General features: G+C 43.6%; 2 protein-coding genes across 2 annotated transcripts; both read left to right on the top strand.

Moving 5' to 3' along the window:
• Positions 1–1,030: 1,030 nt before the first annotated feature.
• LOC120647884 (BTB/POZ and MATH domain-containing protein 3-like) lies at positions 1,031–1,375 on the top strand. Its single transcript, XM_039924698.1, has one exon. It carries the CDS (start codon positions 1,031–1,033, stop codon positions 1,373–1,375), a length of 345 nt encoding a protein of 114 aa, XP_039780632.1.
• Positions 1,376–20,108: 18,733 nt separating this feature from the next.
• On the top strand, positions 20,109–22,605 carry LOC120650989 (BTB/POZ and MATH domain-containing protein 2-like). Its single transcript, XM_039928316.1, has 2 exons — positions 20,109–20,921; positions 21,788–22,605. Exons 1-2 carry the CDS (start codon positions 20,283–20,285, stop codon positions 22,244–22,246), a joined length of 1,098 nt encoding a protein of 365 aa, XP_039784250.1. The 5' UTR covers positions 20,109–20,282; the 3' UTR covers positions 22,247–22,605.
• Positions 22,606–22,852: the final 247 nt, after the last annotated feature.

Below are 22,852 nucleotides of genomic sequence, written 5' to 3'. Positions count from 1 at the left end.
CTCGGATCCGCGGCGCCGGCCTCCTCCTCCTCATCTCCACGACTCTGCCCCGCCAGACGCCGCCTCCCCCAACTCCTCTCCACCGCCGTCCGCCGGCGCCGCTCCCCCTCGTCTCCTCCACGGCTCCACCCGACGGGCGACAGATCCAAGCGGCCCCTCTACAGATCCGGTTGGCGGGCGGCCGCCGGCGGGTGGCGGCGTGCGGGCAGCGGACGGCCGCCGGCGGGTGGCGGCGTGCGGGCGGCGGACGGCCCGAGCACGCTCGATCCACCGTGTTTTTTGGGCCGGCCCGGCACGAAATCGGCCCGTGGGCTCGTGCCTGGGCCGTCGGTGCCGCCCGTGGGCGGACCCGGTACGGCCCGCTTAGTTGTAGGGCCGGGCCAGGCACGGCCCGGAGTTCACCGGGCCAGGGCGGGCCCGGGCGCGGGCCGGGCCGGGCGGCCTGAATGGACATCTATAAGCTTGACCTTGAATTTCAGACAAATGAGGGGGCCACTCTTTTGCTATAGTAATGAATAGTAGCCATTTTACTATTCACGTAGTGGGAATTTTCATTGGCCAAGCTCCGCCACTGGCTGCCAGAGAAGCTGCGAAGGATCTGTTTGCAAGAAAATATCGGTTTATGTATTCTTTTAATATGTTTAGATAGTTTGTAAAAAATGTTGAATGTAGTATTTTTTAAAATGTTGCAATATGTTTTTGAAAAATATTGAATCTAATTTGGACCATGGGCTTTATAGACTTACTAGCATAATGTATGTGCGTTGCTACAGATAATATAATAGATCTATATAATACCATCAACTTTCTATTCATTCACTTTTTGTAAAGATGGTGCCGTGATTGTGAGAAATATTTATTGTCTGTGTTCCGATTGAGATTCCGATTAATTTGTCAAACTCCAACTAGAATTCTGATTGACGAACCATACTCCGGAAGTAATATATGAGCCCCGCTTCAACCCTCGCGAATACCCTCTTCTCGGCCGCCCGCTCCAGCTCTCGCGTCCCTATCCCGCATCCCCGCCGCCATGCCGGCTCCCGGATCCGGCGCCCCTGATGCCGACGATTCCAGCTCCGCCTCGGCCATCGTCGCGGGTACTGTCACCGGGCACCACGTCCTCCACATCGAAGGATACTCGCGCATCAAGGAGGAGACACCCAATGGCAAGAGCGTCAAGTCTCGCCCTTTCAGGATTGGAGGTCGCTCCTGGCGCATCTTGTACTACCCTAATGGCCGAAGCTCCCTGTACACCGATGACATAACCATATCCCTCGCCCTTGAAGAGAGTGCTACCGGGCCTGTCAAGGCGCGAGCCAAGTTCAGTTTGCTCGATCAGGCAGGGAAACCTAAGGAGATAGATCCGGATGTCTGAACATCCGAATTATCCGTATTCGTCAACGCTTAAAACGTAAATATGGATATCCGTATCCGTATTCGAATTTAATATGGATATCATATGGATGCATCCGAATTCGATTTTAAAAACTTTTCTCTATTCGATTCCATATTCGTATTCGAAGAATATCCGATCATATCCGTATGTCCGTATCCGTAAAGAAAAAGTGACTAGTGAGACAATTTTAAAATTATCTTTATACCTATTACTTAATGATGTACACTATTTAAATTATTTAGAAAGCTAGATAACTAATAATATATTTTTTAAAATTAGTAATGATATAAAAATTAACTTTAACTATTTAATATATTTATTTCATGATTAAAATTATTTAATACCAGTCAAATTATTTATTTATTTAATGATAAAATCTTTTTTTATATATCTTAATTATTAAGTATTTAAATATTTATTTATTTATATTTATAATTAGTATTATATATTTAATATAAAAGCTATGCATAGATAATTATATTCTTTTTTTATTAGCTATCTCCTAATCTTTTACTTCCTACTTGTATAATAATTTTGATCTACTATAAAATTGTTGACAAAATAAACTGATACTCATGATAGCTCTATGTTTCAAATCGAGAAGGTATCCGGATTCGAGAGATCCGCATTCGTATTCGTATCCGGATTAAAATGTGGTAAAAGGTGACATTCGGATCCAATTTCATCCGTATACGATCTGAATCCATCCTTAGGGAAACCTGTCGTTGACAGTCAAAATTGGCACCAACCGGTCTGTCCGGTCTGACCGAACGGTCTGACCGGTCGAGGCACTGTAGTCTGTACGGCAGGGACCGACCGGTCTGACTGGTTGGTCCGACCGGTCTGATCGGTTCAGGAAGAGTCCGAGTACAACTAGGATTTTTCATAGATTTAGATATGTAAAAAGAATTTTTTGCGGGATAAGTCCACCCCACCCTATAAATATAAAGGGTCACGGCCGATTAGGTAATCCCAATCGATTCACACATTTATCTTTTACCTTTTACCTCCAAACACTAACTTTTTCAATCTCATCTGCTGTTCTTCGCTCGTCTCCACGGCGTTCGATGGTGTTCTGAGTGGCCTGCCGATCTCAGAGCAACCCTAGATCCACGAGCTCCGACGGGGTCCCTCCCGAGCTCGTGGTTTTAGGTCTTCACGGCGTTCTCTGTAGAACCGGTCTGACCGGTCGCCATAACCGGTCTGACCGGTCTGTGCACAGGGAGCGCATTCGAGTGTGTTGGCGCAAATTAGTGTCAACACACTTTTTGGCGACTCCGCTGGGAACAGATTAATCTGGTTTTTAAACCGATCTAATCTACTTCTCAAAGAAGATGGACGTCATCACCGACCTCGACGAAGGCAACATCTCCACATCTATCGAGGAACTCAGCGAGGAGGAGCGCCAAGAGTACTTGGTGGTCAGGGAGTACTTCAAAGCACAATTCTTGAAGGGATTCAAGAAAAATCAACAAGGCCAGGTCACGAGGGTTCAAGACTTCGTGATGCCCTCCTTCACGCTCAAGAATAAGCAAGTCGAGGTAATAAGCAATGTAAGCACTTCATCTTCCGACTTGTTTAGCCAATTATCATCTATTATGGATAAGAAAATTGCTGATATATATAAGCCCATGAATGATTTAAAAGATCAAATAGATATCATGAAAAAAGGCAAATCCGTATATGATAATTGTGCTTTCAAAACTGCTAATTCATCGGCTACGCCAGCATCTGTTCAAGAACCACTATATGGCATGCCGACAAACTATTTTGCAGGACAAACATCACCATTGCAGCTGGTACAGCCGAATGCGGCTGGAACGGTCAGACCGGTGCGATGGTGGTCATCCAAGTAACATCTACACCGAACACGTCTCTTCTTTGCTCGGCAATCCTTAGCCGAACCAATGAGATGACAAATTATGTGCAGCATTCTCCTTCACAAGAATCTGGTTCTCCACATGAACCGATTTTTGTTAATGTACATGAAAATTCTGCGGGGCATGCACCGATAAGTTTGGTTCAGACGATGGTACAAGATAATCCTATAGAACATCGTCTTACTTCTGTAGCACAAGCATCCATGAGTGGTAGATGCAAAGCCGATCCTGCTAGGTTAAAAGAGGATCCGGCTAGTGCGATGAAAACTAAATTCGGTGTGGATATAGGTAATTCTATATTATACCAAAAGCCATATCCTGCTGAATTTGATTTAGTTTCTTTTCCTACTGGTTGGTGTGTTCCTGATTTTGTGAAATTTAGTGGTGATGATAATAGAGCACATTGACCAATATATCTTACAACTGGGAAAAGCTGGTTTCTATGAGGCTTTGCGCATTCGCTTGTTTTCATTATCTTTGACTGGAACCGCTTTTTCTTGGTTTTCTTCATTGGCTCCGAATTCTATTCAATCTTAGAATCAGTTGGAATATAAGTTTCATGATCGTTTTTATAATGGCCACAATGAAGTTAAACTGTCGGATTTGGCATCGGTTAGGCAAGGCCAAGATGAGCCTGCTTCGGATTACTTCCGAAGGTTTAAATATATAAAGAATCGTTGTTTCAATTTAACAGTTTTTGAAAAGGAATTGGCTGATTTGGTTTTTGATGGTTTGTGTTCTTATTTGAAAAAAAAACTCGAAGGCTTTGAGTACTACACTATTAATTATTTGCACATGAAAGTCTTGGGTTTAGAATTTAGACTCCAGAGCGCAAAAGATGCCCATAATACTCATCGGTCTATACATGTCGATTGTAAATCTGATTCGGACGATGAGAAAAAGGAAGCTTATGTTGCTGAATTCATATGGCCATCAGATGCTAAGCCATGTTCTTGTTCATCGCTTAAGCCGATTCCAAAGAATCGGCAAGAACAAACTCGTTTCACTTTTGATGTTTCTAAGTGTGATCATATATTTGATGAATTGCTTAGAAGCGGAAACATCAAGTTGTCTCATGTCATACCGCCGCTCGAGGAGTTGAAACGGCATGCATATTGCAAGTGGCATAATACTTTTTCTCATGCAACTAATGATTGCAATATCTTTCGTCGAAAAATCCAATCGGACGTTAAAAAAGGATGATTGGTAACGCATGAGGTAAAATAGACAATGTGTCATTCCCTGTCCATACGATTGATTTGGATAATGTCAAGTTACTCATTCGGCCGGAACAAGCCGAAGGAGCAAAAAGAAAAAAATGTTATTATTGGTGAGCCAAGGCCGAAAAATATCAATGACAAGATTCAGTCTAGGGAAGTGACGATGGAGAAAACTCCTGATGGAAAGGAGTCATTGAAGATCACTGTCAAAACTTCAAGGCCCAGGGGGCAAGAGAGCTCCCCACGAGACACGAGTCGGCCTGCTGCCCAGGCACGACCGGTCAGACCGGTCGTCTCAACCGGTCAGACCGGTCAGACAAAAGGCCGGCCCAGAACTTTCAAGTCTAAGCGCCCGGAAGGAGGTACTCGGAAGGTTAATGAGTTAAAAGTGCAGGGGAGTTTTACAAAGCAGAAGCTCACCTTTGCTCAGCTACTGAATAAGTACACAAAGGCCGCTCCAAAAAATCGGCCACTAAAAAAAGAACCAAGTTCACCTCCGCGTCAAGGAAAGCGTTCTTCTCCTAGGGGAGAATCCAGCAAGCATAGGGGTGACAGCACTACAGCGTTCCCTCCTCAAAAGATGTGTACTACCACGCCATGGGCGTCACCGGCATCGGGTTTTTCTTGTCCTACATGGGGGCATGAAGGAATTTGGATGTATTGTTATCTGATGCTATACCCATCATCTCACCACAGGGAGGAGGATCACAGAAGGCATGTGTTTGGCAAGGTTGCACGACCAATGCATGACCGATTGAGATCCAACCAATCAGGTCTGAGGCGGCAGCCTGCACCGGTCAGACCGGTCGCCACTGACCGGTCAGACCGGTCTCATCAGAGGCCGGGCAAAGCTCATTCTCCGAGACAGGTTTACTGTGTCAAGGAGAAGAAAGAAGAGGTACAACCCACTATTGATCCAGAGAAAGCTAAAGCCGATGATGTTGTGCAAATCGGCAATATCAAAATGGTTGTCAATGATGCGGGTACAAGATCGATGGTTTTTGGTAAATCGGTCAATCCTTCTATCCAAAGGCCGATCATGGCTAATGATCATGAGGCTAGCTGCAGTAACTCGACATCAAAGTACTTTCAACCAAGATGGTGTCCTTCAGGGTTGACTCGTACTCAAAGAAGGAAGCTGCAGCGTCTATGTGCTCAGGAGAAGAAGGAAAAAGAGTTCAAGAAGCTAAGGGACAAACAATCCAACCACTACAGACCAATGGCCCCTCAAGGCAAGGTATGGAGGGTCAAAGCAGTTGACCAGCCAGCACAATCGGTCGAACCGCCTCAGGAGACCGGTCTGATCGGTACAAGCGACCGGTCTGACCACCCAGAGCAACCGGTCAGACCGGTTGAGGTTGCAGCAGAACAGAAAGCCAAATCGGCAATGCCTATTTCGGTTCCTTGCGATGGAGAAACACCGCTAACATTCTCGGTACAAGGCAATGAGGAGCTAGTGGGTCATGAGGCTACATCAAAAACACAACAATATGGAGCTCGATGACATTTAAGTGCTCGGGGGGCAAAATATTGGCAACTGATGATTTACCTCATGAAGTTTCTGTACAACGGATCAGTTTGCAAGGGGCGCTCAAGACTTTGATAATTTTCTTGAAGTGTTGAGTCGGTTGAAATTGTAATATCAATAAATAAAAGCCGAATTAGAAGTTTTTCAATTCGAACTAAAAATTGGCAAACTGTTTCTAATGAGGTATATCGATGCTCTTACTTCTATTTTTCGGTTAAGGAATGAAACCGAATTTACTTGGGGGGCAGAAAAGTAAAAGGTCTTTGGTTTATTTGTCTTCACCATCTGTGCTCATGGTGTCTAGGAGAGGGGTTCCTTTCAGACTTTATGTGGCTGCTGAAGACGAGGTCATTGGGGCTGTTTTGACTCAAGAAACCGAAGACAAGGAGTATGTCATCACATATATAAGCCGACGACTTATTGATGCGGGGACAAGATCTATGAGAGGCCAAATCATAGCGAATTTTATTGTTGATCATCGGTTTAATGACAAGCATGATTTAAAAGTCGGCTATGTTACTTGCACACCATGGAAGTTGTATTTCGATTGATCGGTTTATGATGATGGTTAAGAAATTGGTGCTGCTTTTATTTCTCTGAATGGTGCTATTTTTGAGTTCTCAAATCGATCAAAAGAGAATTGCACAAATAATCAAATTGAGTATGAAGCGCTTTTATTTGGCTTGGAATTTCTACAATCTATGGGCGTGAAACATGTTGAAGCCTTTGGCGATTCTCTTCTGACGGTGCAGCAAGTATTCAAGATATATACCAAGGGAGGAGAATGGACAGGCTATTGCTCTGGCTAAGCAAGCATTTGGCTAAGCGATTGTGAAGAAATATTTTCATATTTGAAAGCCGATGCAAGCAAAAGTCGAGTTGCAGGTTCTGGACGAACCGGTTCGACCGGTCGATGCAACCTGTCTGACCGCCCAGACCGGTCTGACCGGTCATGTGACCGGTCTGACTGCCCAGACTATTGGAGACACTCAATTCGGCTATGAAAGGTGATTCATCACTAAAGCCGAAGATCAGGACTGGAGGGTTCCTGTAATCTCTTCTTCTTGTTAGACTGGTTGGAAACCGAGCGGTCAGACCGGTCAGACGAAGGCGCAAAAACACTTAGGGGGCAAGACAAGAAGAAGAAGGCCGACAACAAGTCGACCGGTCTGACCGGCCACAGCGGCGGTCTGACCGGTTCGACTGGTCTGACCGGTCATGGGACCGGTCTGACCGGTGCGCCCAGTAAATCTGGGAACTCCTCCAAAATCAAGACAAGATCGAGTTTTGAGGAACTCTTGGCCAAATATGAGAAGGAATGGAGTGCTCAGAGACAAAAGGGGCGACCAAGCGAAGTCAAGGATACGAGATCATCATCAAGACATCAAGAGCAATCGAGTCAATGTAATTATACTTCATCTAGTGGACCGATTGTTCCATGGTATTGCTGGTATCCTTACTTTTATACACCTATGGATTATAGTAGGATGCATATGCAATCATATTATATTCAATATCCTCCTATGTATCCAAATCATGCATTACTACAAAGACCGATTGTTGCTAGCAATAATCCGGTGAAGCAAGATGTTGATTGCAGCAAAGAGAATGAGAAGAGCAAGGAGCAAGATTCGAAGTATTTATAGCCGAGGTGGTGTACCTCAGGCTTGTCTCATACTCAGAAGCGAAGGCTGCAACGTATGCGCAAGAAGGAGGCAATGGAACAACAAGTGGAGGCTGTGCCAAAGACGTCAGCAACAATGAAGAATGTGTGGCGGCTCAAACAAGTTGTTTCAACATCGACTTGAGCAAAACATGGCCGATAATTGTTTATCGCCTTTAGTACAAAAAATGACCGATGTAGTGTTAATCATCGCCCTTAGACAATTTTGGCTCAGAAAAATATTTTTTGGCAAGCAAGCTTTACCAAAAAACAGGGGGCATATGTTGACAGCCAAAATTGGCACCAACCGGTCTGATCGAGCGGTCTGACCGGTCGAGGCACTGTGGCCTGTCCGGCAGGGACCGACCGGTAGGTCCGACCGGTCTGATCGGTTCAGGTAGAGTCCGAGTACAACTATGGTTTTTCATAGATTTAGATCTGTAAACAGGATTTCTTGCGAGATAAGTCCACCCCACTCTATAAATATAAAGGGTCACGGCCGATTAAGTAATCCCAATCGATTCACACATTTATCATTTACCTTTTACCTCCAAATCCTAACTTTTCCAATCTCATATGCTGTTCTTCGCTCGTCTCCACGGCGTTCGATGGTGTTCTGAGTGGCCTGCCGACCTCAGAGCAATCCTAGATTCACGAGCTCCGACGGGGTCCCTCCCGAGCTCGAGGTTTTAGGTCTTCGCGGCGTTCTCTGTAGAACCGGTCTGACCGGTCGCCATAACCGGTCTGTGCGCAGGAAGCCCGTTGGTGAAGATCGTGTCGACGATCAACGCATGCTCTAGCGCATTCGATTATGTTGGCGCAATGAAAGAGAGCACCACCTCAGGCTCAGGAGATGATGGCATACCGATTGATGGCATACTACCACAGGTGTTCGAGGCTTTGCTAGATTTCATATACACTGACTCTCTGCCAGAGATGGAAGAGCAAGAAGAGGCTGTGATGGCGCAGCATTTGCTGGAAGCAGCGGATAGGTATGACCTGAAGAGGCTCAAGCTGATTTGCGAGGACAAGCTGTGCAGGCACCTAGATGTTAGCAACTCCGCAACCACATTGGTGTTGGCTGAACAACACAACTGCCAGGGACTAAGGCCCTGTTTAGTTCCCACTACATAAACCCGTAAATATAAAAAAATATCACATCGAATATTTCGACACATGCATGTAATACTAAATGAAGTCTATTTACAAAACTTTTTGCATGGATGGACTGTAAATCGCGAGACGAATCTAATGAGCCTAATTAATCCATGATTTGCAACATTGATGCTACAGTAACCATCCGCTAATTATTGATTAATCATGGATTAATTAGCATCATTAGATTCGTCTCGCGATTTACAACCCATCTGTGCAAAAAGTTTTATAAATAGACTTCATTTAGTACTTCAAATTAGTAAGATTCCATCGCAAAAAAATTTTGCGTTCGAACTAAACTCGGCCTAAAGGAGGCTTGCATTGAATTCCTCAGATCTCCTGATGCACTAGAAGCAGTCCTGGAAACTGATGGCTTTGACCATCTGACTAAAAGCTTCCCTGCTCTTATGAGAGAGTTAATTTTCAAGCTTGCTACTCGTTCACGCAAAAGAAAATTAAGTACATGAGCCTTTGGCTTCAGTAGTGACAGCTGTGACTATCCTGAAAGAAATTAATGTCTAAGCCTAAGCTATCAAATGCTAAGTTTAGCAATATGTGCAGTCTCATCCTCAAAAGTACCAAGTATGTGATGTACCTCTTTTTATTCTTTTGTTTGGTAGTCATATGCTTTGTGACAAACCTCTAACCATGATGCAAGAAACAATTTTTGCAATGCAATATGCAGTTAGTTTAGTTATAAGACTGCACAGTAACACAAGTTCTTATTTCGTACGATGCTGACAAACTAATCAATTTCAGGTTGCACTGCAATAATTTTTATTTTTAGCTACTTGAATGCATCTTCAGTTAGTAGAAAGGTTCATGCAGTTTTCAGTGTGATATAATTTAACACATGGTAATATCAGTATTGGAGGAGTCTTTTCAGACACTGGTGAACTTACTGCCTATCAAAGTTTCAGAAAGTTATTCACACTTGCATTCTGAAGTGAGGATTATACACGTGGAAGTTGAAATGCTCTATAATTCTAGCGCCTGATGCTTTTCATGTCCTGATGTATCACTAAGTTTCTCTAGCAAATAAATGCATGGTGTGTCACTATTTTTCTATGTCCATAGTTTCCATGAGACTTTGAATCTGTCATTATTTGTTATTTGCATGAACATACAGAGTAAGTTGATGAAGCAGATTGACCTGAGCCAATTCGAGAATGTCGTAATATGCCTGTCCTTGGTAGGTATAAATCCAATTATTTACTACATCTTTACTGCAGCAGCCACTTCTCAGCAGTGTTCAGTTATGGACAGATTGAGCCTGTAGATCAAGCAGATTGGCAATGACATAAACTCAATTAGAAGGTTGTGATTAGACTGCAGAAGCATATATCTGTTCTGAACAAATATGTGACTTAGCTGTAGTTCTCAAACATGCTGATTAAAATAAATCTACAAAGGGAACAAATTACATCTTGGGGAATTTTCACCGCGTTATTGAAAATGCTTGACATGAAATTAAGTTCCTGATGAATGCAACTTTTTCTCTTTATTTTCACAGGGAAGTGATATGAAATAAATTTCACTACATGGCTTTTCCATTGATATGAAACTAAGTTTGTGATGAATGCAACCTTTTTCTCTTTATTTTCACAGAATAGTAATACTATATACTCTGAAACAAATTTTGCGGTATGGCTTTTCCACTTCAAAAATTGCACATATAGATGCTATCAAGTGTAAAAAACATCAAATGTATCTCAAGATCTATACAAGCTGTTCAAATTGGAAGCACCCTACCATCTCCTTAATCTTTACCTATCTACAAAGAGCGGACCGTTTCTACGGTACTTTGACTTTTGGTCCATTATGTGTCACTGACAGGTGGACCCAAGGCAAACAGTAATCCGAGCCGTCCCCCTGCGCTCGTAGACGCAGACCCCCGCCGGCCTCGCGCAGCTTTGTTCCCCCTCCCGTCCTCCCACGCGCAGATCCTCCGGCCTCTCGCATCTTCTTTCCCCCTCCTCCCATCCTCCAGCTTGCACGCGCAGATCACCACCTGCTAGCCTCTTGCGTCTTCTGCGGCATCGGCATTCAGCGGCGGCAGCCATGGTTCCGGCCTCCCCTTCCTGTCGGCGGCGGCAACAGATGCGACCCCTGCTCGTCTTCCCTCCCCCCACCCGTTTTGTGCGGCGGTTGAAAGTATGGCGGCGGCGCCCGTGGCCTCCGATCCAAATTGGAAACGAATCGTAAGTGGGTTGGGATCAAAATTCCATTTACCTTTAGGTAGTGATGATATCTCTATTTTCGTTGCTGCAATGAGTGGCGGCTGTACTTGCAACGATCTAGGTGTGATGGCGTTTGGTGGCATGGTGCGTTGATGACTTTTTTTTTCTTTCATGGTCCTGATGATTACACAGCAGGTGTGGTGACCATGGTTATGTTGTTGCACTGAATCCTCTGTTCAGTTTGCTATGGTCATCTGTAATTATTTCATATAGCCTCTAATCATGTGTGTGTCTCTAAACGTAATGTCATGCATGCCAATTACTTTCAAATGTAATATAATAGTATGAATGTAATGTGATGACAATATATTTGGTGTCAAGTGGAATAGTTAAAATAGGTCAACATACTTCTGTTTCTTCTTTATATGATATATAGACTGCAAAGCATGTTTTGGGGGGCACATTGCTAACAGTATGGTAGTATGTTTGATTGTGTCTCTAACCTAAAGTATGTGGTCTCTGAATCCTGCGTGCGTCTCTGAATCATGTGCGCATCATCTTTTATCAATAAAAAAACATGTTAATTTTGATTATTTTCTCTTCTTTCCTATGTGCTTCTATGCATGTATTGAGAAAGGTACATTACTGATAGAACGGTAGTATTCTGGAAATCCAAATAGTAGAGACTTCTGTGTGGTAGTACGTTTGAGTGTTCTTGCATGATCTAGGGCTACTCTTTATATGTTGTGCATACATGTGCTCCTGGCCAACTGGGTTAGTGTTAGGTCAAGCTGAATTGATGAGTAAATGGATGCTAAATTACTTTGCTGAATTAGTTTGTATGAATCTCAATGTCACCCAAATTAACATGCTACTAAGATCAAAACCATACTTTTCCCACGGTCCGTGTATTGTGTTTGAAAATTTTAAACACCCGTAGCAACGCACGGGCATTTTGCTAGTCATTACAATAAATATACAAGTGAACAGAAGAATTAGCGTATTCTATATGAAGAAAATAAGAAATTCGATGAGACTTCGGTGCTGGACCACAGATGAAGAAGGTCAACTTCTTCGCCTTCCTTTTTTCCGCTCAAAATAGCATACAGTCTTCAGGTGAAAACACAGAAATGTACCTCTAGTGATCACTGAGCTTAATTGGGTTGTGGGCTGGGCAGATATGGCTGAATCTTTAGATATGGACAGCCTCAGTCAGCTGCTAATGCAATGCGGCAAATATCAAGGTTCTGCGGAGTGTTGGCTGAGGATCTTTTTTTTTTCGTTGCAGCATTCTGTATTGGGAATAATCGTTTCTTTGAGGAAACCTCTGTACTGGATATTAGAACTTGGGAGGGATGTGATTTGTTTGCCAACGGGTCTAATTAACTTTGTGCTCACGGGCCTCATTGGGTGTGCAAGAGTTAGGATGACAAGCTTTGTGAGAGATCTTCTGAATTGCTAGGTGAATTTCTTTAAGGATGGAGGGAGGGAGTATTGTTGAATACTATGTCTCACTTCACTACTTTATGGTAATGGAATTATTGTTCCAAAGTTTAAAGCATAGAGGTAATATATTATTACAGTATTACGGAATTCATCAAACAAGGCCATCATATCGTCATTTATAATTTTACGGAAAAGCTTATAACATTTAGGTGAAAACCATCTGGACATAGTACTTGTTGGAATTTATCAATAATTCAATAGAAAAGAATTAAAGCTCACTACTAATGCTATGGAGTCATGAGGTAATAAATATTGGTAATAGAGGAGAGTGATGGCCGGGTTGAATTGGTGATTAAAAGAGGATTGATCACTGGTTAATGGTGCAAATTGATGGCCATTGTTACACCTAGAGGTGTCCAAGTTCATCCCCCCTTCCTCTAGGATCAAATATAAAAGGAGACCAGCCCCCTCTCATTTCAATACAACACTCTCAAGCTCTCAGGTACTCCTGCTTAGGAGACCTCTCCCTTCTCCCTCAGTTGCTTTATGCATTCCCATCGCTAGCACTGCGCGCACAGTTCTGGCAAGAGCAGGCCTCCAAAATCTCTGCAACGCTGAGATCCTGCTTGAGATAGCGGGGCAATCAGGTTTTTGGGGAGCGTCTTGACGCGACTGCTCGCTCTCCGAACGTCTACGTCCTCTACTTCCTGGTGTCCGAACGTCTACTTCCTGGTGGCCGAACGTCTACGTCCTCTACATCCTGGTGGCCGAACGTCTACGTCCTCTACATCCAAGTGGTCATATCTGTGTGTCCCTAAGTGAACATCAAGATCATCTCGACTACTTCCCGACGGCCATCTGCACTGCAACAACTAAGATCGGCTACATCGAACAGCCTTGACCGACATAATGTCCAGTCATGGGAACAACGCACTCGGTGCCTCCGGCACTGGTCCCGCCTTGGGGTACAGTCTGAAACTCATGTGTTTCATTCTGTTTATTTTTGTATTAATTCTGAACACTAGCACATGCTTTGTTTCACTCACTATAGTCATGGGAATATTGATTAATTACATATTTAATTTTGGAATTAAATTATGTCTGAAAGTGCCTATATTTCTAACAATCCAAAAACCTGATTCTGTTAATAGGCTTTCGGTAGCTAGCTTTGCATCATCAATCAAACCACCACCATTTACTGGTTCCAATTACCAGCGTTGGCGTGAACGGGCTATATTATGGTTTACGGTAATGCGCGTGATGTATGTGACAGAGGGGAAGCCAAGTCAGTACACTCTAGAGGAGGAGAGTGCTTTCGAAACTTCCGATAACCTCTTTCGAGGCTGTCTCATAAACGTGCTTGCTGAAAACCTTGTGGACACATATATCCGTCCCACGACTGGCAAACAAATGTGGGATGCTCAAAGGCTCAATATGGAGTTTCTGATGCCGGCAGCGAGTTGTACATCATGGAGCAATTTCTAGACTACAGGATGGTTGAAGACTATTCTGTGGTTGAACAAGCTCATGAGATACATACGCTGGCAAAAGATCTCAAAAATTGCAGCAAAGATGCTCCATGTGTACTTCCCGGTAAGTTTTTGTCCGGAGGTATTATCTCTAAGCTGCCACCTTCTTGGGGAGATTTTGCTACTTCACTAAAACACAAGAGACAAGAGTTCACCATCGATGGACTCATTGGGACTCTTGATGTTGAAGAGAAGGCGAGAGCAAAAGATACACGTGGAAAAGGAATTGTTGGAGCTTCCAGCGCCAACTTTGTTCAGAAGAATAATTCCCACAAGAACAAGAAGAAGCCACCACAGAACCAAATAAAGACTAAGCAGACAACCACGTTCAAAAAGAAGAAGAAGAAAACTTTCTTTGTGTGTGACAGTCCGGACTACTTTGTTGCAAAGTGTCTGAATCGCAAATGCAAGAAATCCGCCAACATGGTCATTAGCGAGGCTGGAGGAACATCGGGGTACGGTAATTTATTACCTACAGTTCTTTTAGTATTTTGTTCACCCGAGTGGTGGGTGGATACTGAGGCTAATATTCATGTGTGTGCTGATGCTTCTTTGTTATCTTCTTACTAGGTCGGAGGGATTGCCTCCTTGTTGATGGGGAACAGATCACATGCGCGTGTTCTTGGTGTTGGTACGGTAAATCTGAAGTTTACTTCGGGGAAGACCGTGCAGTTAAAGAACATGCAGCATGTCCCCACCATCGAGAAGAATCTAGTCAGCGGCTCTATACTGTATAGAGATGGTTTTAAATTAGTCTTTGAGTCCAATAAATGTGTCTTGTCTAAATTTGGTACTTTTATTGGAAAAGGCTATGATAGCGGATGCTTGTTCCGCTTGTCTTTGTTAGATGATTGTAATAAAGTTGTGAACAATGTTATTAACGTTGATGAATCAAATGTTTGGCATTCGAGACTTTGTCACGTTAATTTTGGTTATATGATGCGGCTAGCTAATTTGAGTTTAATTCTAAAATTTACCTTTGTCAAAAATTCTAAGTGCCACATATGTGTTGAATCAAAACATACTCGCAAACCACACAAGGCTGCCGAGGCGAGAGACTTGGCAGCTCTTGAATGAATTCAGTGTTGACAAAAGGTGGTAAACAATATTTCATGACTTTAATCGATGATTGTACTAGATATTGTTACATCTATTTGTTGAAGTCAAAAGATGAAGCTTTGCACTACTTTAAAATCTATAAAGCTGAAGTAGAAAATCAACTTGAGAGAAAAATCAAACGAGTTAGGTCGGATCGTGGTGGTGAGTACTTCTCAAATAATTTCACTTCATTCTGCGAGGAACATGGTATTATTCATGAGAGGACGCCTCCCTATTCACCTCAGTCAAATGGGGTTGCCGAAAGAAAGAACCGCACTCTAACTGATTTTGTTAACGTCATGTTAGATACTGTGGGACTTTCCAAGGAATGGTGGGGTGAGGCTATATTGACTGCATGTCATGTCCTAAATCGTGTTCCTACAAAGAATAAAGAGATAACACCATTTGAGGAATGGGAGAAGAAAATGCCAACATTTTCATACTTACGTACATGGGGTTGTTTGGCCAAGATCAGTGTGCCAATAACCAAGAAATGTAAGTTTGGACCTAAAACTGTGGATTGTGTCTTTCTAGATTGTGGTATTCACAACGTTGGTTATAGATTTCTAATAGTGAAATCTGGAGTATCTGACATGCATGTTGGTACTATAATGGAGTCCAGAGGTGCTACATTTTTTGAAAATATTTTTCCCATGAGAGATGAAACATCATCTCGGCAAGAGTTTATCGCAAATGATAACTTTACTAAACCGATAAAACACAGTGAACCTACACTTGTGGATAATCCTGAGGAAGATAACAATGAAACTTTTAGAAAAAGTAAGAGACAAAGGATTGCAAAGTCTTTTGGTGATGTCTTCATTGTATACCTCGTGGATGATACACCCAGAACCATTGAAGAGGCATATTCATCTCCTAATACTGACTATTAGAAGGAAGCAGTGAGGAGTTAGATCGATTCTATTATGTCTAATGGTACCTGGGAAGTTGTTGAATGTCCTTATGGGTGCAAACCTGTTGGGTGCAAGTGGGTGTTCAAAAAGAAGCTCAGGCCAGATAGTACTATTGAAAAGTACAAGGCTAGACTTGTGGCCAAGGGTTATACCCAGAAAGAAGGAAAAGATTTCTTTGATACATATTCATCTGTTGCCCGATTGACTACAATTAGAGTGTTACTTTCCTTGGCAGCCTCTCATGATTTTCTCGTTCATCAAATGGACGTTAAGACCGCTTTCCTTAATGGAGAGTTGGAGGAGGAGATCTATATGGATCAGCCAGATTGTTTTGTATCAAAAGGTTAAGAAGGAATGGTGTGTAAGTTGTAGAAATCTTTATATGGCCTCAAGCAAGCGACTAAGCAGTGGCATGAGAAGTTCGACAGCATCTGCGGGCTTTATTGTAAACGAAGCTGATAGATGTGTGTACTATCATTTTGATGGGGCTGAAGGAGTGATTCTGTGCTTGTATGTGGATGACATACTAATCTTTGGGACAAGCCTTAATATGATTAAGGAAGTCAAAGATTTTTTATCTCAGAGTTTTGAGATGAAGGATCTGGGAGAACCTGATGTTATTCTTAATTTAAAACTGGTAAAAAAAGTAATGGTGGGGTGACTCTTACACAGTCTCACTATGTGGAGAAGGTTTTAAGTCGCTTTGGTTATAGTGACTATAAACCTGTCTCAACACCTTACGATGCCAGTGTGGTTCTAAGGAAGAACAAAAGGATAATGAAAGATCAGCTGAGGTATTCTCAGATTATTGGTTCATTGATGTATTTTAGCTAATGCAACAAGGTCTGACATCTCATTTGCTGTGAGCAAATTGAGCCGGTTTATTTCAAACCTAGGAAATGATCATTGGAAGGCTCTTGAAAGAGTTATGCGCTATCTAAAAGGTACAATGGACTACGTAATTCACTACATCGGGTACCCTAGGATACTAGAAGGGTATAGTGATTCAAACTGGATTTCTGATGCTGATGAGATAAAAGTCACAAGTAGATATGTGTTCACATTTGGAAATGGCGCTGTTTCTTGGAAGTCTTGCAAGCAGACCATCTTAACGAGGCCAACAATGGAAGCAGAACTCAAAGCATTAGATACCGCCATTGTTGAGACTGAGTGGCTTCATGAGCTCCTAATGGATTTGCCGATAGTTGAAAAACAATACCGGCTATCCTAATGAACTGTGATAATCAAACTGTGATTGTCAAGGTGAATAGTTATAAGGACAATATGAAGTCTTTTAGACATGTAAAAAGGCGGTTAAAATCTGTTAGGAAATTAAAAAACTCCGGAGTTATTGCCTTGGACTATGTTCAAACGGCGAAGAACCTGGCAGATCAATTCACAAAGATTGTGATAGACAATGCATTCTTGGAATTGGGCATGAGACCCACGTGAGTCATTCTATAGTGGTAACCTGTTCTATGCGATCGGAGATCCCGTAAAGTAGGATGGTGAAACAAACTAAAGTCTGACTGAGAGAAGAGAAAATTTATAAAAGTCTCGTTCCATGTGTAAGGTGCATTTCTCTTCTTATCTGTATGGCAGGTTGGTCTATACCTTAATGTGTTCCAGGTGGTTTCTAGAAAACAAATGAGTTGTTTTCTTGAAACAAAGATGTTGTCTTACAGAACATCCGAAAGAAACACACCTATATGAGTCTGACTACTAGTCATAGTTTATGAGGAATGAGTATTCTCTAGAAACTCATGAAATGCCTGGAGTATGACTTATAAGCTCCAAACTGCGGGGATACTTATGCAGCCTAGTACCAGTGTAGGACTTTGGTGAAACTTGTTTGCACAAGACAAGCAATTCAAGGCATAGTTTATTGTACAGTTGTGAGCAAGTGTAGCCTCAGTTCTAAATAGAAGTTCAACTTAACAGTCTCTGTCAAATACTGCTATATCAAAGAGGGAATGAGAGCATTTTTAGTGTGACTTAAAATTTTTGGTGGGAATTGTTGGAATTTATCAATAATTCAATAGAAAAGAATTAAAGCTCACTACTAATGCTATGGAGTCATGAGGTGATAAATATTGGTAATAGAGGAGAGTGATGACTGGGTTGAATTGGTGATTAAAAGAGGATTGATGACTGGTTAATGGTGCAAATTGATGGCCATTGTTACACTTAAAGATGTCCAGGTTCATCCCCCTCTCCTCTAGGATCAAATATAAAAGGAGACCAGCCCCCTCTCATTCCAATACAATACTCTCAAGCTCTCAGGTACTCCTGCTTAGGAGACCTCTCCCTTCTCTCTCAGCTGCTTTCTGCATTCCCATCGCTAGCACTGCGCGCACAGTTCTGGCGAGAGCATGCCTCTAAAACCTCTGCAACGCTGAGATCCTGCTCGGGATAGCGGGGCAATCAGGTTTTTTGGAGCATCTTGACGCGACTGCTTGCTCCTCGAACATCTAGTCTACGTCCTCTACATCCTTGTGGCCGTATCTGTGTTCCCCAAGTGAATATCAAGATCGTCTCAACTACTTTCCGATGGCCATCTGCAATGCAACGACTAAGATCGGCTACATCGAACAGCCCTGACCGACACAATATCCAGTCATGGGAATGACGCATCCGGTGCCTCCGGCATTGGTCCCGTCTTGGGGTACAGTCTGAAACTCATGTGTTTCATTCTGTTTATTTTTGTATTAATTCTGAACACTAGCACATGCTTTGTTTCACTCACTATAGTCATGGGAATATTGCTTAATTACATATTTAATTTTGGAATTAAATTATGTCCGAAAGTGCCTATATTTCTAATAGTACTTTGTGACGTTCCTTTTTGAAAATTACCAACCATACCTTAATCTCATAGAATCTTTCTGTTAACGTTTCATTCGCTGCCTCCGTTACTTGAGTATTATAATAATCCTGCAATGCCAAATTGTTGTTTTATCTATCGGTATATTGTTCTTAAGGAGGTATCATCAATCTGATATTGTTGACATAAAACTGATGAATCGTACAGCTAATTGGCAGCTGCCCCGATCATTTCAGAAGGGTCTGAGACTGAGACAGACTGCGCTCTTTTCCCATTATTCCAGTGGTTATTAGAAATCAAATTAAACCGCAATAAGAAAGAAATGTTTACACTGGCAAACTGAAAGCCCCAGGCCCAAGTAATGTTTACTACGGCCATCTCAGAAACGATGCCATTTTGTTGCGGTTTTTTTTATTTTTTTTATTTTATATTTTCATTTTTTACAAAAATATATTTTCATTTTCGAAATTTACAGGAATATAGGCCGGCCGCCCCGATGCCGGGCGGTCGGGACCTGGTCGCCCCGCTGCGGGGCGGCAGGGGTTTTTTTGCAAAAATTTCGCGAATTTTTTTGCAGAAAAATCCCTAGAGGACCGGTCGCCTGGCAGCGGGGCGGCCGGCCCCCCAGGCCGCCCAGCAGCGGGGCAGCGGGCCCCGGCCGCCCGGCAGCAGGGCGACCGGCTCCCCCGCCCTTATATAAGGGTTGGCTGGTCCCCCACTCCTCATTTGCATCACTAAAATTCCAGAAACCAAGAAAAGAGAGGGAGGGAGGGAGAGAGGCGAAGCCTTGCCGGATTTTCGAGCCGGCGACTGCAGGTAACCAAAATTCTTCTACGCTTTACAAATAGATTATGTTGTAATTATTTTTGTTGACACAGTAGATTAGCAATCATTTTTTGATACAGTGCATTAGTAATCAGTTTGTGATACAGTACATTAGCAATCTGATTGTGCACTTGTGATTGCCAGAGCTCAACACCAGAGTCTTCTCAGGATCCGCCTACATTCCACGGAGTAAGGTGAGGGAAACAGTCCCCCAAGGAGTTCAGGTGCACATTCTAGCCTTATTTACAGCAAAGCACGGAGACACCTGGACTCCTTGGAGGACTGTTTGTGACTATATTCTTGTAAATTTCGAAAACGAAAATATTTTTTTTAAAAAAAACGAAAATAAAAAATAAAAAAATAAAAAATCGCCCATTTTGTTTGCCAACAATAAAGATTCAAATGGCCGGCCCATGGCCAATGCCATCAGAAGCAAAAACCGAGCCTTCCAGAGGAAGGCAGCGACGCTGACCCTTCGCCTTCCCCGTCCCCATCCGGTCTTCCCCCAAATTCTGGGCGCGCAAAACCCTACGACGCCTCGCCGCGCCGGCCGCCGTAGAGAAATCACACTAGGAGTCGGAGAGGGAAAGGGAGACGACCAGCTCCAGATAGATTAGGTGTGGCATGTCCGCCTCTACGGCCGCCGCCGGCGGCAAACCGTCGAGGTCCTCCTCCGCTATCGTCGCCGACACCGCGAGCGGGTACCACATCCTCAGGATCGATGGCTACTCCGGCACCAAGGGTACCCCAACAGGCGAGTTCCACAAGTCCCACACTTTCACCATTGGGGGTCAGCGCTGGTTCATCCGCTATTACCCCAACGGCGTCAATCCGGCGTCTATAGACTACGTATATTTTTATCTTGTGCTTGACCAAAGTGTCAACAAGGAGGTGAAAGCGCAGCACAAAATCCGTTTTTCCGATCAGGTGGAAGCGACCCCCTTGTCATTCGAACAAGTAATCACCTTCCGTAGCCATTCAAGTTCGGTCTATCCAATGTTCATCAAGAGGGAAAACTTGGAGAAATCAGAGCATCTCAAGGATGATTCTTTCGTGGTCCGGTGTGACATCATGATCATCAACAATATATATGCCAAGGAGCTCCCTGATGCCATCACACCGGCTTTTATCTCCGTGCCCCCCTCAGACCTGAGCATGCACTTTGGCGATCTCCTTGTAACTCAGAATGGTGCCGACGTGGTGTTTGAGGTCGGCAGCCAGACATTCCCTGCACACCGGTGTGTGCTTGCGGCCCGGTCTCCAGTCTTGAGCAGTGGCGGACCTAGGATTCGAACCTTAGGTAGGCCTAGCAAAAAATCCAAATGCAATACGGACTATCGAACTTCAACTGTTTTGGGTGCACTTTAGCTCGGATTTGATAAGAATGCGGATTAGTGCATCTAAGCTAGTTTAAGTTGGGAGGTTCCGCTACATCTGACAAATGACAACACATAGCATTAGCAAAAAGGACATATCAATCTCTAATTTTAAGGCTAAATTATTGCAATTTGTAAATCCAAGTTTTTGCTCTATACTACCATCGCTCATAATGGCCTATTTCTCATCAGTTTCAAAAATTGCTTTGAACATTTCCAATTCTGCCCATACAATTGCTCTACTACGGATAGGCGCTAACCTGTGTGGCCTTGGGGCAGGCCGGGGCTGGGCTTGCCGTGCCGGGGAGGGTGTGAGACGGGGAGGCGCCGAGGTGGCCGAGCCGCTGACGCTGAGATCCCGCCCCCGCCGATGCGCTGGAGCCAGACGCCACTGGGCAGTCGGGGTTCGGCCAGGCCGCAGCCCGCCGAAGCGGTGTGGCTGTGCGGAGACCACCTGTCGATGCACCGCGGCGCCGCCGCCAGCCGAGGAGGATCGCAGGTTGAGGGATACGGGAGGCCAGATGCGGGCGGTGGGCGGCAGAAGGTCGTGCGGACTGCGGAGCAGTTGGGGTCTGGGGACACGAGGGCAATGCACAAGGCCGAGGTGTCCGGCGTGGGATAACTGGAAGATAGGCCAGTTGAAGTTGAAGTGGGATGGGCCAAATTCGAAAAAAAAGATCCAGTAAATTGTTTTTGGGCCAGATCAGTGGGTAGTCCTGGGCCTACCTGGACTACCCACTGGGTCCGCCACTGGTCTTGAGGGCAGAGCTCTTTGGCGCAATGAAGGAGAGTGTTGCTTCGAATGTCGTCCGCATATACGACATGGAGGCTCAGGTATTCAAGGCTTTGCTCTATTTCATGTACACTGATTCGTTGCCTAAGGCGAAAAAAGATGATGAAGAGGACGAAGAAGAGGAAGATGTCATGTCCCAGCACTTGCTTGTCGCTGCGGACAAGTACAACTTGGAGAGGCTTAAATTGATTTGTGAAGACAAGTTATGCAAGTACATTGATGTGGGCACAGTGGCTACCATCTTGGCACTAGCGGAACAGCACCATTGCCATGGACTGAAGAAGGCATGCTTTCACTTTCTGAGCTCTCCCACAAATCTGAGGGCAGTCATGGCGACTGACGGGTTCAAACATCTACAAAGAAGCTGCCCTGCGATTATGGAGGAGTTGATTCTCATGCTTGCCAATTTGGTTCAGTGATTCTGAATTTCTGATACTTAATGGTTTAGAAATGGTTGTTGATATTCTCTAGATTTCTATGTCCAGGTAGTGTTTAGCAATGGCTGTTCCTGATTTCCAGGTAGACTAAATCTATCCTAAGTTCCTAACTCTCACGGAGATGCCAGGATAGTCTGGCTTGTCTGTTCTTTGTAGTTGACTGCATGTTTTGCAACTCTAGCAATCTATTGGAATTTGGAAATGACTTTGGTATCAGCTGGATGGTTATTTGATTTTCCACTGAAACTCCAAATTCTCTGGTTAATGTTATCTGGCAAAGAATTGTACTTTGTCTCTCTGATAAAGGAAATGCAATGAACTATTTTGTTCGATGTTACCTAGCTAGTTTTGCTTCTCTAACTGTTAATTCCCAGGGCATCCTTTGGTATCCGACAATTTTGTGCTACTTCATTCTTTATCTGTTAATCCTAGACATACTTTTTCTTTGATGTTGATGGCAGTTAATTGCATCTCTAACAGACCTGTAAGCCATTCATTATTTTATTAAGTTAGACCTGAAGTCATCTTCTTGTGATAACTTCTGAATCTTGGGTCAATAATTTTATTGTATCAGAACTATAATACTAT

This window comes from Panicum virgatum, chromosome 9K (assembly GCF_016808335.1).
Source record: "Panicum virgatum strain AP13 chromosome 9K, P.virgatum_v5, whole genome shotgun sequence".
Taxonomy (NCBI): domain Eukaryota; kingdom Viridiplantae; phylum Streptophyta; class Magnoliopsida; order Poales; family Poaceae; genus Panicum; species Panicum virgatum.
Note: the sequence above shows the minus strand (reverse complement) of the source record. Positions and strands in the feature narration are given on the sequence as shown.